Source organism: Moschus berezovskii, chromosome 14 (assembly GCF_049115385.1).
Source record: "Moschus berezovskii isolate FMDL1 chromosome 14, NW_MosBer_1.0, whole genome shotgun sequence".
Classification (NCBI taxonomy): Eukaryota; Metazoa; Chordata; class Mammalia; order Artiodactyla; family Moschidae; genus Moschus; species Moschus berezovskii.
The window spans coordinates 24,067,816-24,085,427 of record NC_142473.1 but is presented as its reverse complement, the minus strand read 5'-3'; the positions used below and the strand labels follow the sequence as shown (position 1 = coordinate 24,085,427).

General features: G+C 36.8%; 1 protein-coding gene across 7 annotated transcripts in view; it reads right to left on the bottom strand.

The window, feature by feature from the left end:
• ZC3H12C (zinc finger CCCH-type containing 12C) overlaps positions 1-17,612 on the bottom strand; it is an 84,692-nt gene that overhangs the window by 31,044 nt on the left and 36,036 nt on the right. For 4 of the 7 annotated variants that reach the window (XM_088842918.1, XM_055422985.2, XM_055422986.2 and 1 more), the window contains one exon: positions 13,343-14,091. In XM_088842918.1, the coding sequence (XP_088699044.1) occupies positions 13,343-14,019 (677 nt within the window). In that variant the 5' untranslated portion in view covers positions 14,020-14,091. Of the gene's footprint in view, positions 1-13,342; positions 14,092-15,026; positions 15,640-15,710; positions 17,223-17,612 lie in introns of those variants that run through there. The other 3 variants (XM_055422987.2, XM_088842919.1, XM_088842917.1) reach the window with 3 other exon arrangements.

Sequence of the window (17,612 nt, the reverse complement as noted above, 5' to 3'; positions counted from 1 at the left end):
GAAAGAATGAACTGGACAGCCAGTAAGAATGAATTTAAAAATGGAAAGAAGAGATTAAGAAATGGAAAGCACCTTTCTCTTTCTCCAGGTTCTTAACCCTTTGCGATTGCTCCCTTCTACCCACCCTCAGTCTTCTTTGCTCATCTGGGACCCGGGAGGAGGCGATGATGGCTTCTTGGACAGATGGTTCCCAAGGGCTTAGATCTGGGGATAACTTACTTGAATGTTCTGGTATGGATTCCACCTCCAAGACTCCTCCTACAATTCAACATGCAAAACATAGCTAGGGAGGCAGAAATGATCAAGAGAAAGTAACAAGGAGTCTGAGAATGTGGATAAGAAACTGTCCTAGAATTAAGGCATCACGTTGGCAAATGGGTGCCCTGATAACTTGGAAGGAAGGGGAAACAAAAGGAGTCAGGCTGCAAAACAGCAGCATGAGCCTGAAACTACAGGGCCATACAAGCCAATTTAGTTTTCATCAGATGTGGAGAGGATCAGCCATTTGATGAAAGAATCAGCCACTTGAGAGTTCCCTTTGGAGCTCCAGGGACTCTAATGCTTTTTAGAATTTAGTACTGCTGGGTGGCTCAGACATGGTAAGGACACCACAACCCTTTTCTCTAGATGATATCCACCTTAAGAGTTATCTTCCAGTGCCCTGGAAAGATCTGAAAATAATGTGCCAAGGTTTTCTGCGGCGTGGTTTCAGTTTACAGCCATGTATGTGAGGATGGACACTTGACTGATGGAACAGGCATGACTGGCGAATGGAGTGCCGTGGCCGCGGGTCCCTTCTCCAGCGACTCAGGAGGCTCCTCAAGCCTTGGACACTCACTGCTGATGGCACACTTTTAAGTCTTTCTGCAAAACGGGGTGCGGGAGAAGCTGCAGAGTTGCTGCTACCTGAGTCCCAGTGATTCCATCAGTGGTTCACTGAGGTATTTTCTAAATTAAGGGGGATGGATTCAGGGGTGAATCAGAATAGACACTAATCCTCTCCACTTCCATAGTAGCTTTGTTGCTGGAATTCAAGCACAAATAAGAGAAAAGGTATCTGTACGTCAGGGGATAGACTTGACAATGAAAACTCAGTATGTTACCACCGTAGGAAGGCTGGACATTGGGAAAAGGAACGCTGCCAGAAACTGAGGGAGATACAAGGGATGCTGCCTCACTCTGAAACTTTCCCACCTCCACTGGGGACTGCTCCACTGAAAGCAGATAGGAAACAATTGGCAAGTGGTGCCAACTATTAATGAGCAAAATTGACCTAATAGAGGAGCCTCATGGAAAAACCTTATATATGTTTCTTTTTCCTGCCTTAGACTTTTCCTTTCTTACAGAACTGGAACCATGCACATATTCTGCAATTTCTACTGACCCCTCTCATTTCACCTGTATCAAGAAAAACATCCAAGTTGTGGGTATCCCCAGACAACCTTCCACCTCTTCTTCCCTAAGGTTCCTGAGCAAATAGGTTTTCTGTTGGAGGAACATGCCTCTCTTGTCTCTAGATGCTATTCAACTATTGGGAAGAAACCTCCTGGATAAACAAAAGGCTATCATCTTCTATCAGAGAATGAGATGGCTGGATGTCATCACTGACTCGATGGACATGAGTTTGAGTGAACTCTGGAAGTTGGTGATGGACAGGGAGGCCTGGCCTGCTGTGATTCATCGGGTCGCAAAGAGTCAGACACGACTGAGCAACTGAACTGAACTGATCATCTTCTGTACTCCAAGTAGAAGATTTTTGAAACTCCTGGGAGATGATGAGTATGTGCTTACTGATACTGAGAGTAAATATGTGCTGGGGGTGTGCCAAGCTATGGGTCCAAATTTTGAATGAGAGGTTTTCTAGTACATGGGCAACTAATATTCCACATGGAAAATGAACTGCTCATTTATTAGTCATTGCAACTTCCACAGCAGATTTCTGTAATTCATTGTAGAGCTTATTCCAGACAATAAGATGAAATTAATTTGTAGACCAGGCTATGAAAAGTGCTACGAAGGTCTGGGACTTGGCTAATTGAAGCCTCATTGCATGTATCCGTGATTCCCACTCAGAGTTTCAGACATATGTACCTACTAGTGAACTAGAAACTAGAAACCAAGGGGAGCTGAAATGAACACAAATTATCTTCACAAACATAGTCTATACAATTTTCACTATCATAACTTTTCATTATTTTGTAGGTTCACTTTATCTTATATCTAATGGGATTATCTTTAATTTACTTACATATACTACTGTAACAAATTTGAAAAGCCCATCAATTCTACTTTTCTGTCTTCAACAGAAGGGCAATTGCATAAACACTTAAACTAATATGATATTTGTTATATCTCATAAAAATATCATATATACTTTCCACTAGGGAACTGAAGTACACTTGCTTATAATGTGCCATTAAAGTAGTCACCTGTGATGGTTAATAAATTACAAAGGTATATTTTGTGATGCAGAGAAAAATTCAGGGAACCACACATTTTAATGTAGCTTGCCTCAATACAGGACCTAGAAGAGAGGGAAAATGGGTGAACCATTCCATCTGCTGCATTTAGGAAACATAGTCTCATGTATTACACTGATAAGTTATATATACACATATCATTACTAGGTTAACCACAGGATAAGGAAGGGTAATTTTAGAATTATAACTGTTATCTTCCCATGGCAGACATTAGGAGCAATTGAAAAACATGGAGAAACCTAATAAGGGAATGAAAGCAACTATTAGAAGGGACAGCTTCTTTATAATTCTTTTCATGGCATTAAAAAAGAAAAATAAGCAACCTTTTTCCAATTATCTGTTATTTCTTCAAATTTGATTTTGCTTTAGTTTGAGTATTTGCTTTGAAATAAATTGTTACTTATGAGCTTCCCAGGTGGCGCTAGTGGTAAAGAATCTGCCTGACAATGCAGGAGATGGTAAGAGACATGGTTTCCATCTCTGGGTTGGGAAGATACCCTGGAGGAGGAAATGGCAACCCACTCCAGTATTCCTGCCTGGAGAATCCCATGGACAGAGGAGCCTGGCAGGCTACAGTCCATAAGGTTGCAAAGAGTCAGACATGACTCAGCGTCTAAGCACACACACACATAACTTGTTACTTCTAATGCTTGTAAAGAACCTTGGAAATCATACGTGGTTTTTATTTTATAAAATTTATGTAATAAGGGTATCCTTTATACACTTGTATATAATCAAAGGAAAACCATTCTTAAAAGGTTTTCCTTAACTCATCTAAAATCTAATTGTAAAAATCATACCTAGAAAGGCATGTTTAGTATTACTGCTGCTGCTGCTGCTGCTAAGTCACTTCAGTCGTGTCCGACTCTCTGCGACCCCATAGACAGCAGCCCACCAGGCTCCCCCGTCCCTGGGATTCTCCAGGCAAGAACACTGGAGTGGGTTGCCATTTCCTAAAGAAAGTGTTAGTTGTGTCTGACTTTGCGATCCCATGGACTGTAGCACACCAGGCTCCTCTGTCCATGGAATTTTTCGTACAAGAACACTGGAGTGGGTTGCCATTTCCTCCTCCAAGGGATCTTCCCAACCCAATCTGCATTGCAAGCAGATTCTTTACCATCTGAGCCACCAGGAAAGCAATAGTAAATTAGCACTACTAATTACCATGATAGTATTAGTGCTACTAATACTACTACTAACTAGCATTACTGTTAAAGAGAGATGGCTTTTCATGAATAGGTCAACACATTGAAAATAACAAAGTTTGGAATTAGACATGAAGTTAAGTATTTTCTTTAGTACATTTCTGTGTGACATTGGCAAGTTACTTATTCTGAACCTCACTTTTCTCATATTTAAAATGGAGGTAATGCCACCTACATTACAGGATTGTGAGCACTGAACACTGTAACATCCACAGAGCAATAAACACAGTGCCTGCACACAGAAGGTTTCGACAAATACTAGTTCCTCACTTTCTCATATCCTCTTGGTCCTAATTTTTAGAAAATGGTAAAAAAGCCTGCTTTGGAATGAAAATGAAACCAGTAAATTTGTAATAGCTTTAATCTCACTACTGAAAGTAAATTGTGATTTTTTTTTTTTTTAGATCAATGTGTTTGATATGGGGAGATCACAAAGTGAACGTCGCTCAGTCATGTCTGACTCTTTGCGACCCCATGGACTACACAGTCCATGGAATTCTCCAGGCCAGAATACTGGAGTGGGTAGCCTTTCCCTTCTCTAGGGGATCTTCCCAACCCAGGGATTGAACCCAGGTCTCCTGCATTGCAGGCAGATTCTTTACTAGCTGAGCCACAAGGAAACAACCAAAAATGAGATCAAGCTAATCAGGGGACTCAAAAAAAAAAAAAAAAAAATCCAAAAAAAAACCCTAAAAGATAATCCATCAGTTTTTTATAACCTTCTACATATCATTTTTTATTTAAATCAAAACCTTGACCTATAAGTTTGCTACATTCTCCACTGGAATATTCAAATATGATCATAAAACTTTTGTGACTTTAATGGGAGTGAAGTTGCTCAGCAGTGTCTGACTCTTTGTGACCCCATAGACTATAGCCCACCAGGTTCCTCCATCCATGGAATTTTCTAGGCAAGCGTACTGGAGTGGGTTGCCATTTCCTTCTCCAGGGATCTTCCCAACCCAGGGATCGAACCCAGGTCTCCGGCATCGTGGGGAGATGCTTTACCGTATAAGCCACCAGGGAATCAGCTACATATAATGATAAGGATACAAGTTTGTCAGTGAAGTACTTACAATGAAAAATATGTGTAAAATGTATCCTTTTAAACTAGAAAACCATATTTGAATCTTTAGTATTGAAAGTCCTAAGTCCTTCAAGTTCAGATATAGTTAGCTTAATTATATTAATAATAATAACAAATATTTATTGAATACTAAATTATTAACATACCTAGCAGGTACTCTTCAAATATTTGATGACTTTAATTTTTCAATTTTTAGGCCTCATTGCACATAAATCATGCTGAATATGTGAAAATAGATTTTAATTTTAAGCAACACTTTCAAATACTAATGCATTATCAGTGTTAAATGATTGTTAAAAAGAAATTCTCTGACATTTATCCCATTTCCCTTAAATAGGGAGACAGGAGTGTAGCTGGATATCATCTTCAATATGCAAACAAGAGACTATTTTCCTTCCTATCACTGTAGTCTAATTAAATTCCATATTATATTTAAAAATCTATAATTCCATATGCTGACTCATGGGCATCTAGAACTTTTTATGTTCAAGACTCATAAGGAGCAATTTATGCCAATTCTGTCACTCTTATAGCTACTTAACTTTTATTCTCTGATCTCTCTGCCACTACACCAAGATCACTTGGAACCTAAACCTAGTGGTCAGGAGGCAATACACCCAGAAAATGTTTCCTTGTTGCAAAAAACTTGATCAAAGTTTATCAAATTGTGTCCTAAACAGAAATTTATGCTCCCTTGTTGCAGATAACTTGATCAAGTTTATCAAGTTGTGTCCTAAATAGAAATCCCAGTGTGGCTCAGAGGCCTTTGTAGGGAGCAATGAAGGGAATTTTTAAGTGGGAAACACAGCACCCACTTCTACCTTTGTTCGTTTTAAATAGTGGGCTTCCTTCTAAGATTTGCAGGATTGTACTTTGGCCACCTCATGCGACGAGTTGACTCACTGGAAAAGACTCTGATGCTAGGAAAGGTTGGGGGCGGGAGGAGAAGGGGACGACGGAGAATGAGATGGCTGGATGGCATCACCGACTCTGTGGACATGAGTTTGAGTGAACTCCGGGAGTTGGTGATGGACAGGGAGGCCTGGCGTGCTGTAATTCATGGGGTCACGGAGAGTCCAACACGACTGAGCGACTGAACTGAACTGAACTGCTTTAAAAAAATAAAAGTCTGAAAAATCACTGATTTAGGACAATGAAAATTTCAACACCAAAATTACAATGGAAGTCTTAACATGAAACAGTTTACTCTTAGCTTCCAGTTGATACAGACATGGAGCAGCATGGCCAAAGTTTTGAGAATGGGAAAGGACTAGGAAAAAGGGTAGTAGAAAGATTTCCTCACTTTATAAGGTCCACAATTTGAAGCCAGAATTAATAATAGGAAGCACATCTAGCTAATCTAGATCCAAGTGGGTCATTAGTCTAAAGATGCTGAAGGGAACCTGTCTGTTAAGTACATGCAGAAATGTAAAACCTGAATCACTTTTTCCTATTATAATTGGATGACTTTTCCCATTTCTTAAAATCACTAGCTAGGTGATTTATAATTATCAATAACTTTATTCATATGTAATGGGATTATTGACATTGCTATTTCCTGGGTTAAGGTTTAAATAAACACATATGAGATAACAGGAACGTTTACTGACCATTTACTGACAATCTATTAAAATTCATGACTGATGACACGTAGAAGACACACTTAGGGTTATAAAGAGATGCGGTGGAATAGAACTAGTATCTGTCTTTGTCAGACTCCACCCTGATATAATCAAACAACAAAAAAAACTAGTTCTGATTCTCTGATTCTTTTCTGGTGGGCTGCCGCCTATGGGGTCGCACAGAGTCGGACACGACTGAAGTGACTTAGCAGCAGCAGCAGGATTTTCTTTAAAACAGTAAGAGGAATGGGACACTGCCAACTAACCTTAAGTAGAACCTATGACGCTGACAGTCATCTAGAGGGAAATTAAGCTGTCCTTTAATTGATGTTAAGCCCTTACTAAGTTGGGACTTAGAAAACATTTCACTGAGAAACTGTCCAATAGAAGTATGATGTGAACCACAAACATAATTTAAAATTACCTTTTAAAAAGTAAAAAGTAGGTGAAATTAATTTTAGTAATATATTTCACTTAACTCAATGTATCAAAAATTATCATTTTTATACATATTCAGCATGAGAATTGTTGATATATTTCACATATTTTTGTACTAGGTTTTCAAAATCTGCTATGTATTTTACATTTACAGACTATCTCAGTTTGGATTAGGCACATTTCAAAAGCTCAACAGCCACAATGTAGCCAGTAGTCACCATACTGGACTATGCAGGTCCACTGCACACAATTTTGAGACATTTTGTTGAGAACCAAAATCAACTTCGATTGAACCCTGGCAAGCTGCAGTTGCTCATCTGTAACCTAAGCCAAAAACTTGGATTAGGTGTCCAGGAGGATTTAGTATAGACCTGTATAGTAAAATGGTAAATAGGGCTATACTAAAATGGGCTATACTAAAATGGTAAACTGGCTTCCCTGGTGGCTCAGACGGTAAAGTGTCTGTCTGCAATGCAGGAGACCTGGGTTTGATCCCTGGGTTGGGAAAATCCCTGGAGAAGGAAATGGCAGCCCAGTCCAGTATTTTTGCCTGGAAAATCCCATGGACGGCAGAGCCTGGTAGGCTACTGTCCATGGGGTCGCAAAGAGTCAGACATGACTGAGCGACTTCACTTTCACTTTCACTTTCAAAATGGTAAACAGGCAACAGGATGGCAAACCCACCCAACAATCGAAGGCAAATTATGGAGCCTAGACAAGACAGACTTCAATATTCAAATTCACACTGAAAAGAGTTCTCAAGTCCATATAATTTTGACAAATCAGATTAGATACATAAAAGCCTTTGTGCCTTTAGAAAGATTAATCTATATAAATAAATCCTATTCATAAACACTGCTAAATTCTGTTTGTATTTTATAAATATGTAGGCTTAGTCTACTATTCTTGATATAAAGAAAAGTTAACACAACTTGGACATTTTTCTGTTCACATTCTGACTCTGTATCTGTCCAGACTTTAAGAAAATGACTTCAGTGACTCACCTGGAGTGCTTTTCTACACCCCAGGTAATACTCAGCTATATGCCACACCAGCTGGTTTCTAAGACAAGTCTTTTTGATGGGTAGGGATCAAGCAGATGGTTGTTTTATGTCTGTAATCTCTGCCATTAGATTGGTATACAAAAGCAATATTCTTAGTTCTTTTGCCAGAAGTCCACAATTTAACTTCTGCATATATTTTCAAATATAAATAGATGTCTTTGTCTGCAGTCTTAGTGCTCAAATCCTTCTCTTAATTTCTCTATAGAGTGAACTTTCTTAAAGGTAAATATAAACATAGAGGCAATACAGGAAGGGATCCTATTGGTCAAAAACGGCCCACCTAGGATTTTTAGCAAAGAAAATATCTTCCTAATAGTCTACACAAACATGCAGCAATAAGGCCTACCCACCAGTTAGGAGATTTGATCTAAAACCAAAAGGCTGGATTTACTGACCAAGAGAGAGGACTTGCAATGATAGGGGAGTAGTGGTGAGGAGGAGTTTTAACAGTTTGTTCCTATCAAATAGAGAAGGCTGCTGCGCCTAGCTTCTATTCCATCAAACAGGAGAATTTGTGCTGCACATGGCATAGAGGTAGTAATGAGGCTCTGGGTTTTTTTCTTGTTCACTACTCTTATTTCATATATTTGGTAGAAGCCTGCTGGGAGGGATTGGGGGCGGGAAGAGACAGGGACGACAGAGAATGAGACGGCTGGATGGCATCACCGACTCGATGGACATGAGTTTGAGTGAACTCCGGGAGTTGGTGATGGACAGGGAGGCCTGGCGTGCTGTGATTCATGGGGTCGCAAAGAGTCGGACATGACTGAGCGACTGAACTGAACTGAAAGGAGAATATGGAGATACAATTTTAATGAAGTCCAGTGACTAGGTCATCAAACCATACTGAAGAAATCAAAAACTTTTAGGAATCTAAGAACACTGACATCCAACTTAGACTCCCTTCCCTGATGGTTCACAAGATGGTACTTTGTTAATGGCAGGAACTGTCACCTGAACCTAAAACCAAAGGCAAATAAAAACACTGGACTCATTTAAGGAAAAACAAATTTAAACTATCGGATACATGTGGATAGAGAATAATTCTATATTCAACTGCTGAATTACCACAGGTTTAACAGAATCAGAATTTGAAGAATGGTAAAGCTACGGAGAGGAAATAAAAATCACATCATTTAGAATTTCATTTTAGAAACATGATAAATATTGCTTATGCTTTATTTCTGTGTCTATATCTGGAGTATACACTTCAATCATTGGAAAAGACCCTGATGCTGGGAAAGATTGGCAGAAGGAGGAGAAGTGGACGACAGAGGATGAGATGGTTGGATGGCACCACTGACTTGATGGACATGAGTTTGAGTAAACTCCAGGAGCTGGTGATGGACAGGGAGGCCTGGCGTGCTGCAGTCCATGGGGTTGCAAATAGTCAGACATGACTGAGTGAGAACTGAACTGAAACGTTGAATAAAAAACCTGAAACAACTAAGTTTTTATTACATTAGTTACTATATTCTGGATTAAAATGTAGAATCTAGCTTTTTAATGTAATAATAATTGTAATTTACTGAGCACCTTTACATGCCAGGCACTCAGTACTGATTATCTTTAATTCTAATAACAAGCCTGCAAGATAAGAGTTCCCCCCTTTTTAGAATCCTGAAAACTGAGATTGGACAGTTTAAACAAGTTACTCAGAATCACAAAGATAGTGTGGAGAGAACTAACTTTTTTAAAAGCCCATTTTGGTAATTTTAATAAAGTGCCTTTCTTTCCTACTTTTAATTTACATCTAAAAAGTCATTTATATCAGTTGTATTACTAGCATTTAAATGAAATTAAAATATATTCATCTTATATATGGAATATATCTGCTTGAGAAATCAGAAATACTACTCTATTCTCTTATTATTTCTACTACTTATTCTCTTATTATTTCTCTAATAGAAATAATACTTTATTCTTAACTTACCCTCACATTTACCTATTATAATTTATTATGTGTATAAATTTATTATATAACAGGTTTGCTAAAGTACCATGAGTAGGATGTTAGGTTAAAAAGTAAAAGCATGTTTGTTTATATTTTATACAACAGGAAATGGGTAAAATCTCTGCATTTTTGTTAAAATTAAGACTTTGAATCTGAAGTAGATATGCATTTCTAAATGACTTTTTTACTTTATGCAGATCTCATTAAGTGGTAGAATGTAAAAGTTTACTGTAAATTTCCATAAGTTCTGGCACTTTCAAAGTTATGGGCATGGTACAATATTTCATTATGACTTACAGTATAATCCTGCTATAATAAAACTTTACTGTCAAGTTGTTCTCTCCTGAAATGCCTGAAGCATTTCAGTTTACATGACATAATAAAATATATGACGGAGGTGAGAACTGAATCTTCATTGTTCCATCTTTATAGTAAAAGGAACAGAATAGGACCCAAATAGTGTGGGGGAACAAGTGTGTTTTCAATAATTATATTGAAGGCCATGGCACCCCACTCCAGTACTCTTGCCCGGAAAATCCCATGGATGGAGAAGCCTGGTAAGCTGCAGTCCATGGGGTCACTAAGAATTGGACATGACTGAGCGACTTCACTTTCACTTTTCCCTTTCATGCATTGGAGAAGGAAATGACAACCCACTTCAGTGTTCTTGCCTGAAGAATCCCAGGGACGGGGGAGCCTGGTGGGCTGCCGCCTGTGGGGTCGCACAAAGTCGGACACGACTGAAGCGACTTAGCAGCAGCAGCAGCACAAGTGTATTTTCAATAATTATATATAATAGATTGTTTGAAATGCCTCCATTATGCCATTTATTTTTGTATCTCATCATCTGGGATACAAAAAGTTTATACAGTTTTATGCAGATTTTCAGTTATCAAAGTACTTTTCAATTGCTACTGGGAACTAGATTTCCATCATGTGAGTTGATTCAACTGTGACATCATTTATCTCAAGGACATCTACTTAAAAGAATTAACTTCTATGGGCTTTGATGCTGTTTCTCCCCTCCAGGTGGTTCTTCTGACAACCCCAAAGTGCCTTTACCTCCAATGCCAAATTCTCCACTTGTGTCTTTCTTGTCTCCTCCTTCAGAGAACTCTACTTCAAAAACTGAACTCTCATATTATTGCTGTTACGAAGACTTTCTCCCAAGCCCCTCAGCTGACAGAGTTTCATTTATGTAAAACTAAAAAGTCCTTTCCCAGCTCCTCCTCTTCCTCTGTCGACTTTCTGGAATAACAGTGTAGCTGTATTCCTTCATTTCTTGACATATGGTAACTGGGTTTCTATCTTTAATACCGTACGGCTCTTGAAGACAATGACTTCCTGGCTGTCATGTCCTTGATATTTTTTCAGTTCAACCCACAGGATATTCTCTCCTTAAAGCCTCTTCTTTGATGGCATTTGTGTGTCTCTTGGTAGTAAAACCAAGCACTACTAAGACTGGTATTTTCTAAACTACTCTTTCCCTGGATCATCAGTTTTTTCCACCTCCCGACCTATTGCTATCCATACTTTTCATGATGAATGGTTTTCAACACAGACTGTGCATCAGAAATACCTGGGCTCTTTAAAAATACTGTAGGGTTATTTGAGCGCTATCATACACTTATGAGTCAGAGTTGAGCCCTGGAAAATGCATTTTGTTAAAAACCCCTCTGCTACTTTTGCCTGCATATGGCTATGGCGGCAGGTGTTTCTCTAGGCTGCCTTCCTTCATTACTCGCTTGCTTGGCGATTCCAAGGTATTTCAGCTTTACACATTATCACTCTGCTAAGGAACTTGTTCAATAGTTCTGGATTATTTGTAAGAAAAAAAAATCATTTCATGGCCAAGTGTGGGAAAGATTAAACAACAGAGAGATTTTGCTGCAGGACTTCTCAAAGTTGTATGTACACTTCATACCTTTATGATACGTAAGGTCCTTTTTACTCCATTAGAACGTGCTGTTTGCATCCAACTTGATCGCCTGCCTCTTGTAATCAACTATAAATATCATGGCCAGATTATCAGTTTAAGGCACAGTTCTACTCTTGACATTTCCTTCCTCAAAAATTATCAGTTACCTGTGGCTCGGAGCCAAGTTTAAATTCTCTAGCTTGGTACTTGAGGTTTTGGAAAATCTGACTTGAACATTTTTAACTTGCTTTTTACCTTTCATTAGATGATGAAAAATGTATAGACTCTGAAGTCAGACATATTTGGATGTGAGTTACATTTTACCATGGGCAAGTTTGCTTATAAACGAAAGATAACCTTTCCCTTTCCATCAAGTGGAAGCAGCTTTATTTTGAGGATTACAAATTAGTCCTTCTCATACCCTATGCAGAAATGCTTGCTAGCACCTAAAAACAGCGGTTCTCAAATTTTAGTAGGCACCAGTATCAGTGGGGGTATTTGTTAGAAAAGGAGATGGCTGAGCTATACCTTGATCTAGACTTGGTAGGTCTATGTGTGGACTTGGCAGTTCTAGAACTACATTACACTGTCTAATACGTAGACACAGGCTACAAATTAAGCATTTGTAGTATGCTTAGTTTGAACTGAGATGTGCTATAAGTGTAACACACCCAATTTTAATACTTATTATGAAAGAAATAATGCCAAAATATCTCTAACAATTTTTTTATTGGACATACATTGAAATAATAATATTTTGTCTACATTAGCCTAGCTAAAATGTTTTTCATATTAATTTTACTTGTTTTTTATTGTGCCATTGAACAGCACTGCTCTAGACTGTACACAAGTTAGCACAAGTTCCCCCAATGATTCTTTGGTAGTTATTCTCAGATCACTTTGAGAAACAATATATGAAATGTTAAGCTTTCTGAAAGAAGAACCGATACCGTTATATATCTTTATATCCCCATAGTATTCTGAACATCATGGGCAGTTAACTATATACAAGTTGAATTTAGACTCACTTTACATTTTAAGCCATCAAAATCCTAAAAAATTATTTTTGAATTACATTTCTTAAGTGGAACAATAACAACAACAACAAAAAAAAACCAAATGAACACCTGAAATTATAGCTTTGTTCCCCCCCAAAAAAAAATCTTCTCAAGAACTGGGATTTTATCCTATGGTTATTTGACTTTGTATAGAAATTGGCCATTTATCCCTCTAGGTTCCAAAACTGTTCAGTATGATCATACTCAAGTTCTTCAATTAAAACTAATATTTAACTTTATACTGGGACATGTGCTAATTTTTATATCATAGTAAAGTTAGCCAGATGAATGGGGGGAAACATCTGGGGAAAAGGAGGTCTTTTATTTAGGGACAAATGAGGTGAGAATGGCTGACCACTCTGGAAGTAAGAGAGAGAACTAAGAAAGATACAATTAGAAATATGGAAGCTAATGCTGGGATGAAGAGCAACTTTGACAATAAAAGAAATGGTCACAAAATTAGAAATAGGTTTTAAAGATTGTTTAGTAATAACGAGTGAAGATTTCCCTACTTACCTCATTGCCACATTGCTGCCATCAATAACTATTGGTCTCAGATTTTCCCCATCATCTGTTATAATCTCTTGCATCGGAGATTCAGACCGCTGAGATTCCAGGGAAGACGTTTCCCGCATTATAATGTTAAGTGTACTAACTGTTTGTTCAGCCTCACTTTTATTTCCAAGTTTGACAAGTTCTCCCAGAATATCATTGATTAAAGCATCAGTACCAAGTTTGTTTAGCACAAGTTGAACCTGTTCTTCAGAATAACCTAACTTCAGTGCAAACTCCAGTTTTGTTTGGTATTCTCGCACCACATCAGGAGGTTTTTTCATTTCCTTGGATGGCTGGGACTCTTCAGGTTTAAAGTCTTGCAAAATTTCACTGCATTTGAGTATGTGAGGCTCTAAACAGGGAGACCTACATAGCTGTCTGTGAGTCTTGGTTAATAAGCATGGCTCTACTGAAATGCTACTCAATTGTTCTGACTCATTATCAGAATTTGTGCTCTCTTCAGAGTCACCAGAGCTCGCATTCTCTTCGGACACCTCTTTTTCTTCCTTGCCGGAATTAACTTTATCCATTGTTGGTGTTTCTACCATTGACCAAGGTATAGATGTACTTAAATGTGGGTCAGTGCTCTCCACATAAAGGTGGCCTGGGTCATGCCCCAGATGATCCTTCAAGCCCATGAAGCTGTTATGTGTACTTGACTCCACTTTGCTGTTTTTTCTGTATTCTTGAATGCAAAGCACCCCGTATTCCTAGAGAAAAATGTAGAATATTTAGAATTTCATATTTACTGGTTCATTTCTGGTTCAATAAAGAAGTTGGGAGAGAGTTATCAAACTACTGAATATCAACTTTGTCTATATCTTCTCATCACTTGTAACACCCTTCCAAGATAGTATCATGTCTTTTTCAGACAATGAAGTTAGGAATTAGGAAGGCTAAGTATTCCCTCCAAGGCAGCAAAGTAAATAAGTGGAGGAACTGGATTATTTTTTACCCAGTTTTGTCTGGTTTCCAAACCCATGCTTTCCCCACAGTATCATGCTGCTTCTCAATCTAGACGGAAGAGATTTTCCCAGAGTTAGAAAGGCCTGTTTCTACAGTGACACACAGAATATTATATTTATAAAAAAGCATGTTTTAGATGTGCTATGACAAGTTATATACATTTTCTCTAAAAGAATTCATAAAAATTTGCAAAAATTCTTTTAAAGAGAAAGCCATGTGAAAAGGAAAACATTAACTTACTATAATTTAAAAAGTTGTTAATTTGGATTAATCTAAAGACTTTCAAAAATAATTTAGGTACCGTAATAAAAGAGCACAGATTCTACAAGAGCCAACAAGGAATGAAATAATTACAAAGTGAATTATATTCCACTTAAGAAGTGAATATTTTTGCCTTAATAATCTTTATTTTGTGAATCCTGAACACAATAACAGAATATAGCTCTCAACACTGCGCTGCTCTTATTAAGTGCCAAAGACTAGTCTCTTTCATTCCAGGGGGAAAGGCTCTTATTCTAGCACAATTACAGAAAGTATAGGAATATATTTCATTAACAGCAGATAATTAAGTACATTGAATAAGTGAATAAAATTTATTCAAAATAAAATTGAATAAATGTTATCTTAATTTCTTGAATTTTATGGCAGAAAATACTTCTGTATCACATTAGATAATTACCTAACTGTTATCTGCATTTGGTTAAAGTCATCTTTTCTTCTACTTTCCTCACGCAGGAATGCTTATACGTTTAAAATGCTTTTGCCATTTTACTAGTTTCTTTAGAGTCTATTGAGATTAATCATTATTTCTCTACCAGGAACAGGTTAGCAAAATAAAATTATTTTCTCTTGTGCTTCATTGTAGGGACTATAAGCACATCAGTAGTTTACTTATTAAGGCAATTTCAGTGTTTCATCCATGATTAACATTAGCAAGCCAGTGACAGGTGAATTTGAGACTGTCATAAAACACCTATTTAAATAACCTGAAAAAGAAAATTGGAAAAACATTTTATTCTACAGTTCCTCAACATCTTATTTACAGTAGAAAAGAGCTATTATATAAATGCTAAGAGAAAATGCTAAGTGATTTTCTAAGAAGCTGCACATTTGAATGCATTTGGTGAACTTATTACAGAGTGAAGTATTTCTACATAATGAAATAAATTATATTAACTATGGTAAATACTAAAGAAGAGACCATGGCATCTTTAGCTTGATAACAGTACACTTAAAATCCCTCCAGTGTAGAACTCCTACACATTTCCACAGGAGTTTCTTCAGGTTTTATACCTTGAGAAGACAAATAACTCTAACATCATTGTTCTAATATGGCATTCATTAGTTTCTAAAGAAACATCACCCTCTCTTTGCTTCTGATTGCACAAATGATAAAAAAGGGAATTTTCCTTGGGAGACCTCTATATACATCTGCTCTGTTATGACGCTGTATCCATTTCAATTTTTTTCTATTAATATGGATGTGCATGAGCCCAATTATTAGAATTAAAGGAAGGGATTTTGAAAGCAAATCTTTATACTCAGTGATTTATTAACTACTGTAATATACTGACACCATAATGCAAGCAACAAATCACAACAGCATTCTAATAAAGGGATACAGTTAAAAAGAAAAATCTGTATTGTGGCCTTGGTAGAGCTTCCACCAAAAGTATCTTAAACAAGGAAAACCTATTGGAAGCTGGGCTGCCTGGCAACCAGAGCTGGTTGCTAAGCGGCACTCTTTTAACGTGCCATCATGAATGTGAGCACAGTGAAAGAATAATTTGGTATGAACAAAAGCCTATAAAAGAGACTGGGACTTAAGTGCGTCTGGTTTACCCTCTGAGAACAATGCAGCTGCCAAACCAATCTGGAAGCTCCGACATCATTGTTCTGTAAACCTCACAATCTGCTCTGACTGCAGGAAGTGTATTTAATGGGCAACATTTTTGATCTCCCCTAAAAAGTTTGGATTTTACATAAGTGCTGTTGTGAGATAATTCTTCAAGATAATGATTCACCAACCAAATCCCTGAATTGAACTAGGAAATATTATTTTAATATTGAGCTGTAAAGTTTTTCTTTTGAACTGTTTTAAACACAATGAACATTTTATGAAAAATACTAAAAACTATTTAAATATTTTCTGTTATCACTTTCAGTCTCATATTAAAAGTGTTGGTAACACTATGTAAATCTGCTCTGTGTAATTTTATTACAGGACTATAATGATTAGATAGGGATAAAATGGTATTATCAGTTGTTTTCTTTTTATAATATTAAGCCAGATAAAACTCATTTCTACTGAGTGAATACCACACCTTTAGGTTGTGATAATTCATATAATTTATATATACTATGAAACTAAAATGTTTCCAAGTAAGCTAACATGATTTTTAATATTAGGTATAAGTGTAAGGTTGATTTACACTACTTCAAAAAATTTATACCTAATTTTGTTAGGCAAAAGAACTTTTCTTTTAAAATATTCTGGTTGAACTTTTTTTTCACACTGACAGGCCTCTCTTCATCTTCCAGATTTCATTGGTTACCTCAAAGAAAGTTATCCAATGTAATCTTGTACTAAGCAAGCAGTTAAATAATTTTTAGTTCCTATAAATCAACAGACTAAATATGAAGTTGTACATATAATGACAAATAAGTTTAATTACAGACCTATAAGATGCATGTATTTTCTCCATTACATAATATAAATTTGAAATAACTTATTTTTATTGACCCAAATGGTAAAGATTTAGTTTTTAAAACTTTAGTCTCTAAAATGTTTTCTTATTAACTTGTAATTAGTAAAAGATTGCCCTGAATGAATATGGCACTAAGAAAAATTGGCAATATTTTGAAATTCAGTCAAGAAAAAATTAAATGCTATTCTTAAAATTTAAAACCCAACAAAAAAAGTTTCATAGGTTGCAGTACTACTTAATGTAATGTGCAAAACTTTACAAGGAATTTTTATTATGAGACATCTTAGAACAAAGAATGGTATATGATCTTAATTTTTGTTCAGTGCCTTAAAAATGACCAATATAATTTTGAAAATATTTAGCAAAGACTCCAAAAACATCACAAAATTTACTATTACATGCAAGGAAGAAAACATTTTTCTCCTTAATTTTTAAACCATGAACTTTTAAGTTTTGCCATTTACTGAAATGCAAACGCATATAAATCATCTTTAATCATCTATTAACAAGAGTAATTTTCCTCATTTCATGAAGAAGCAGCCTAGACAGTCTCATAC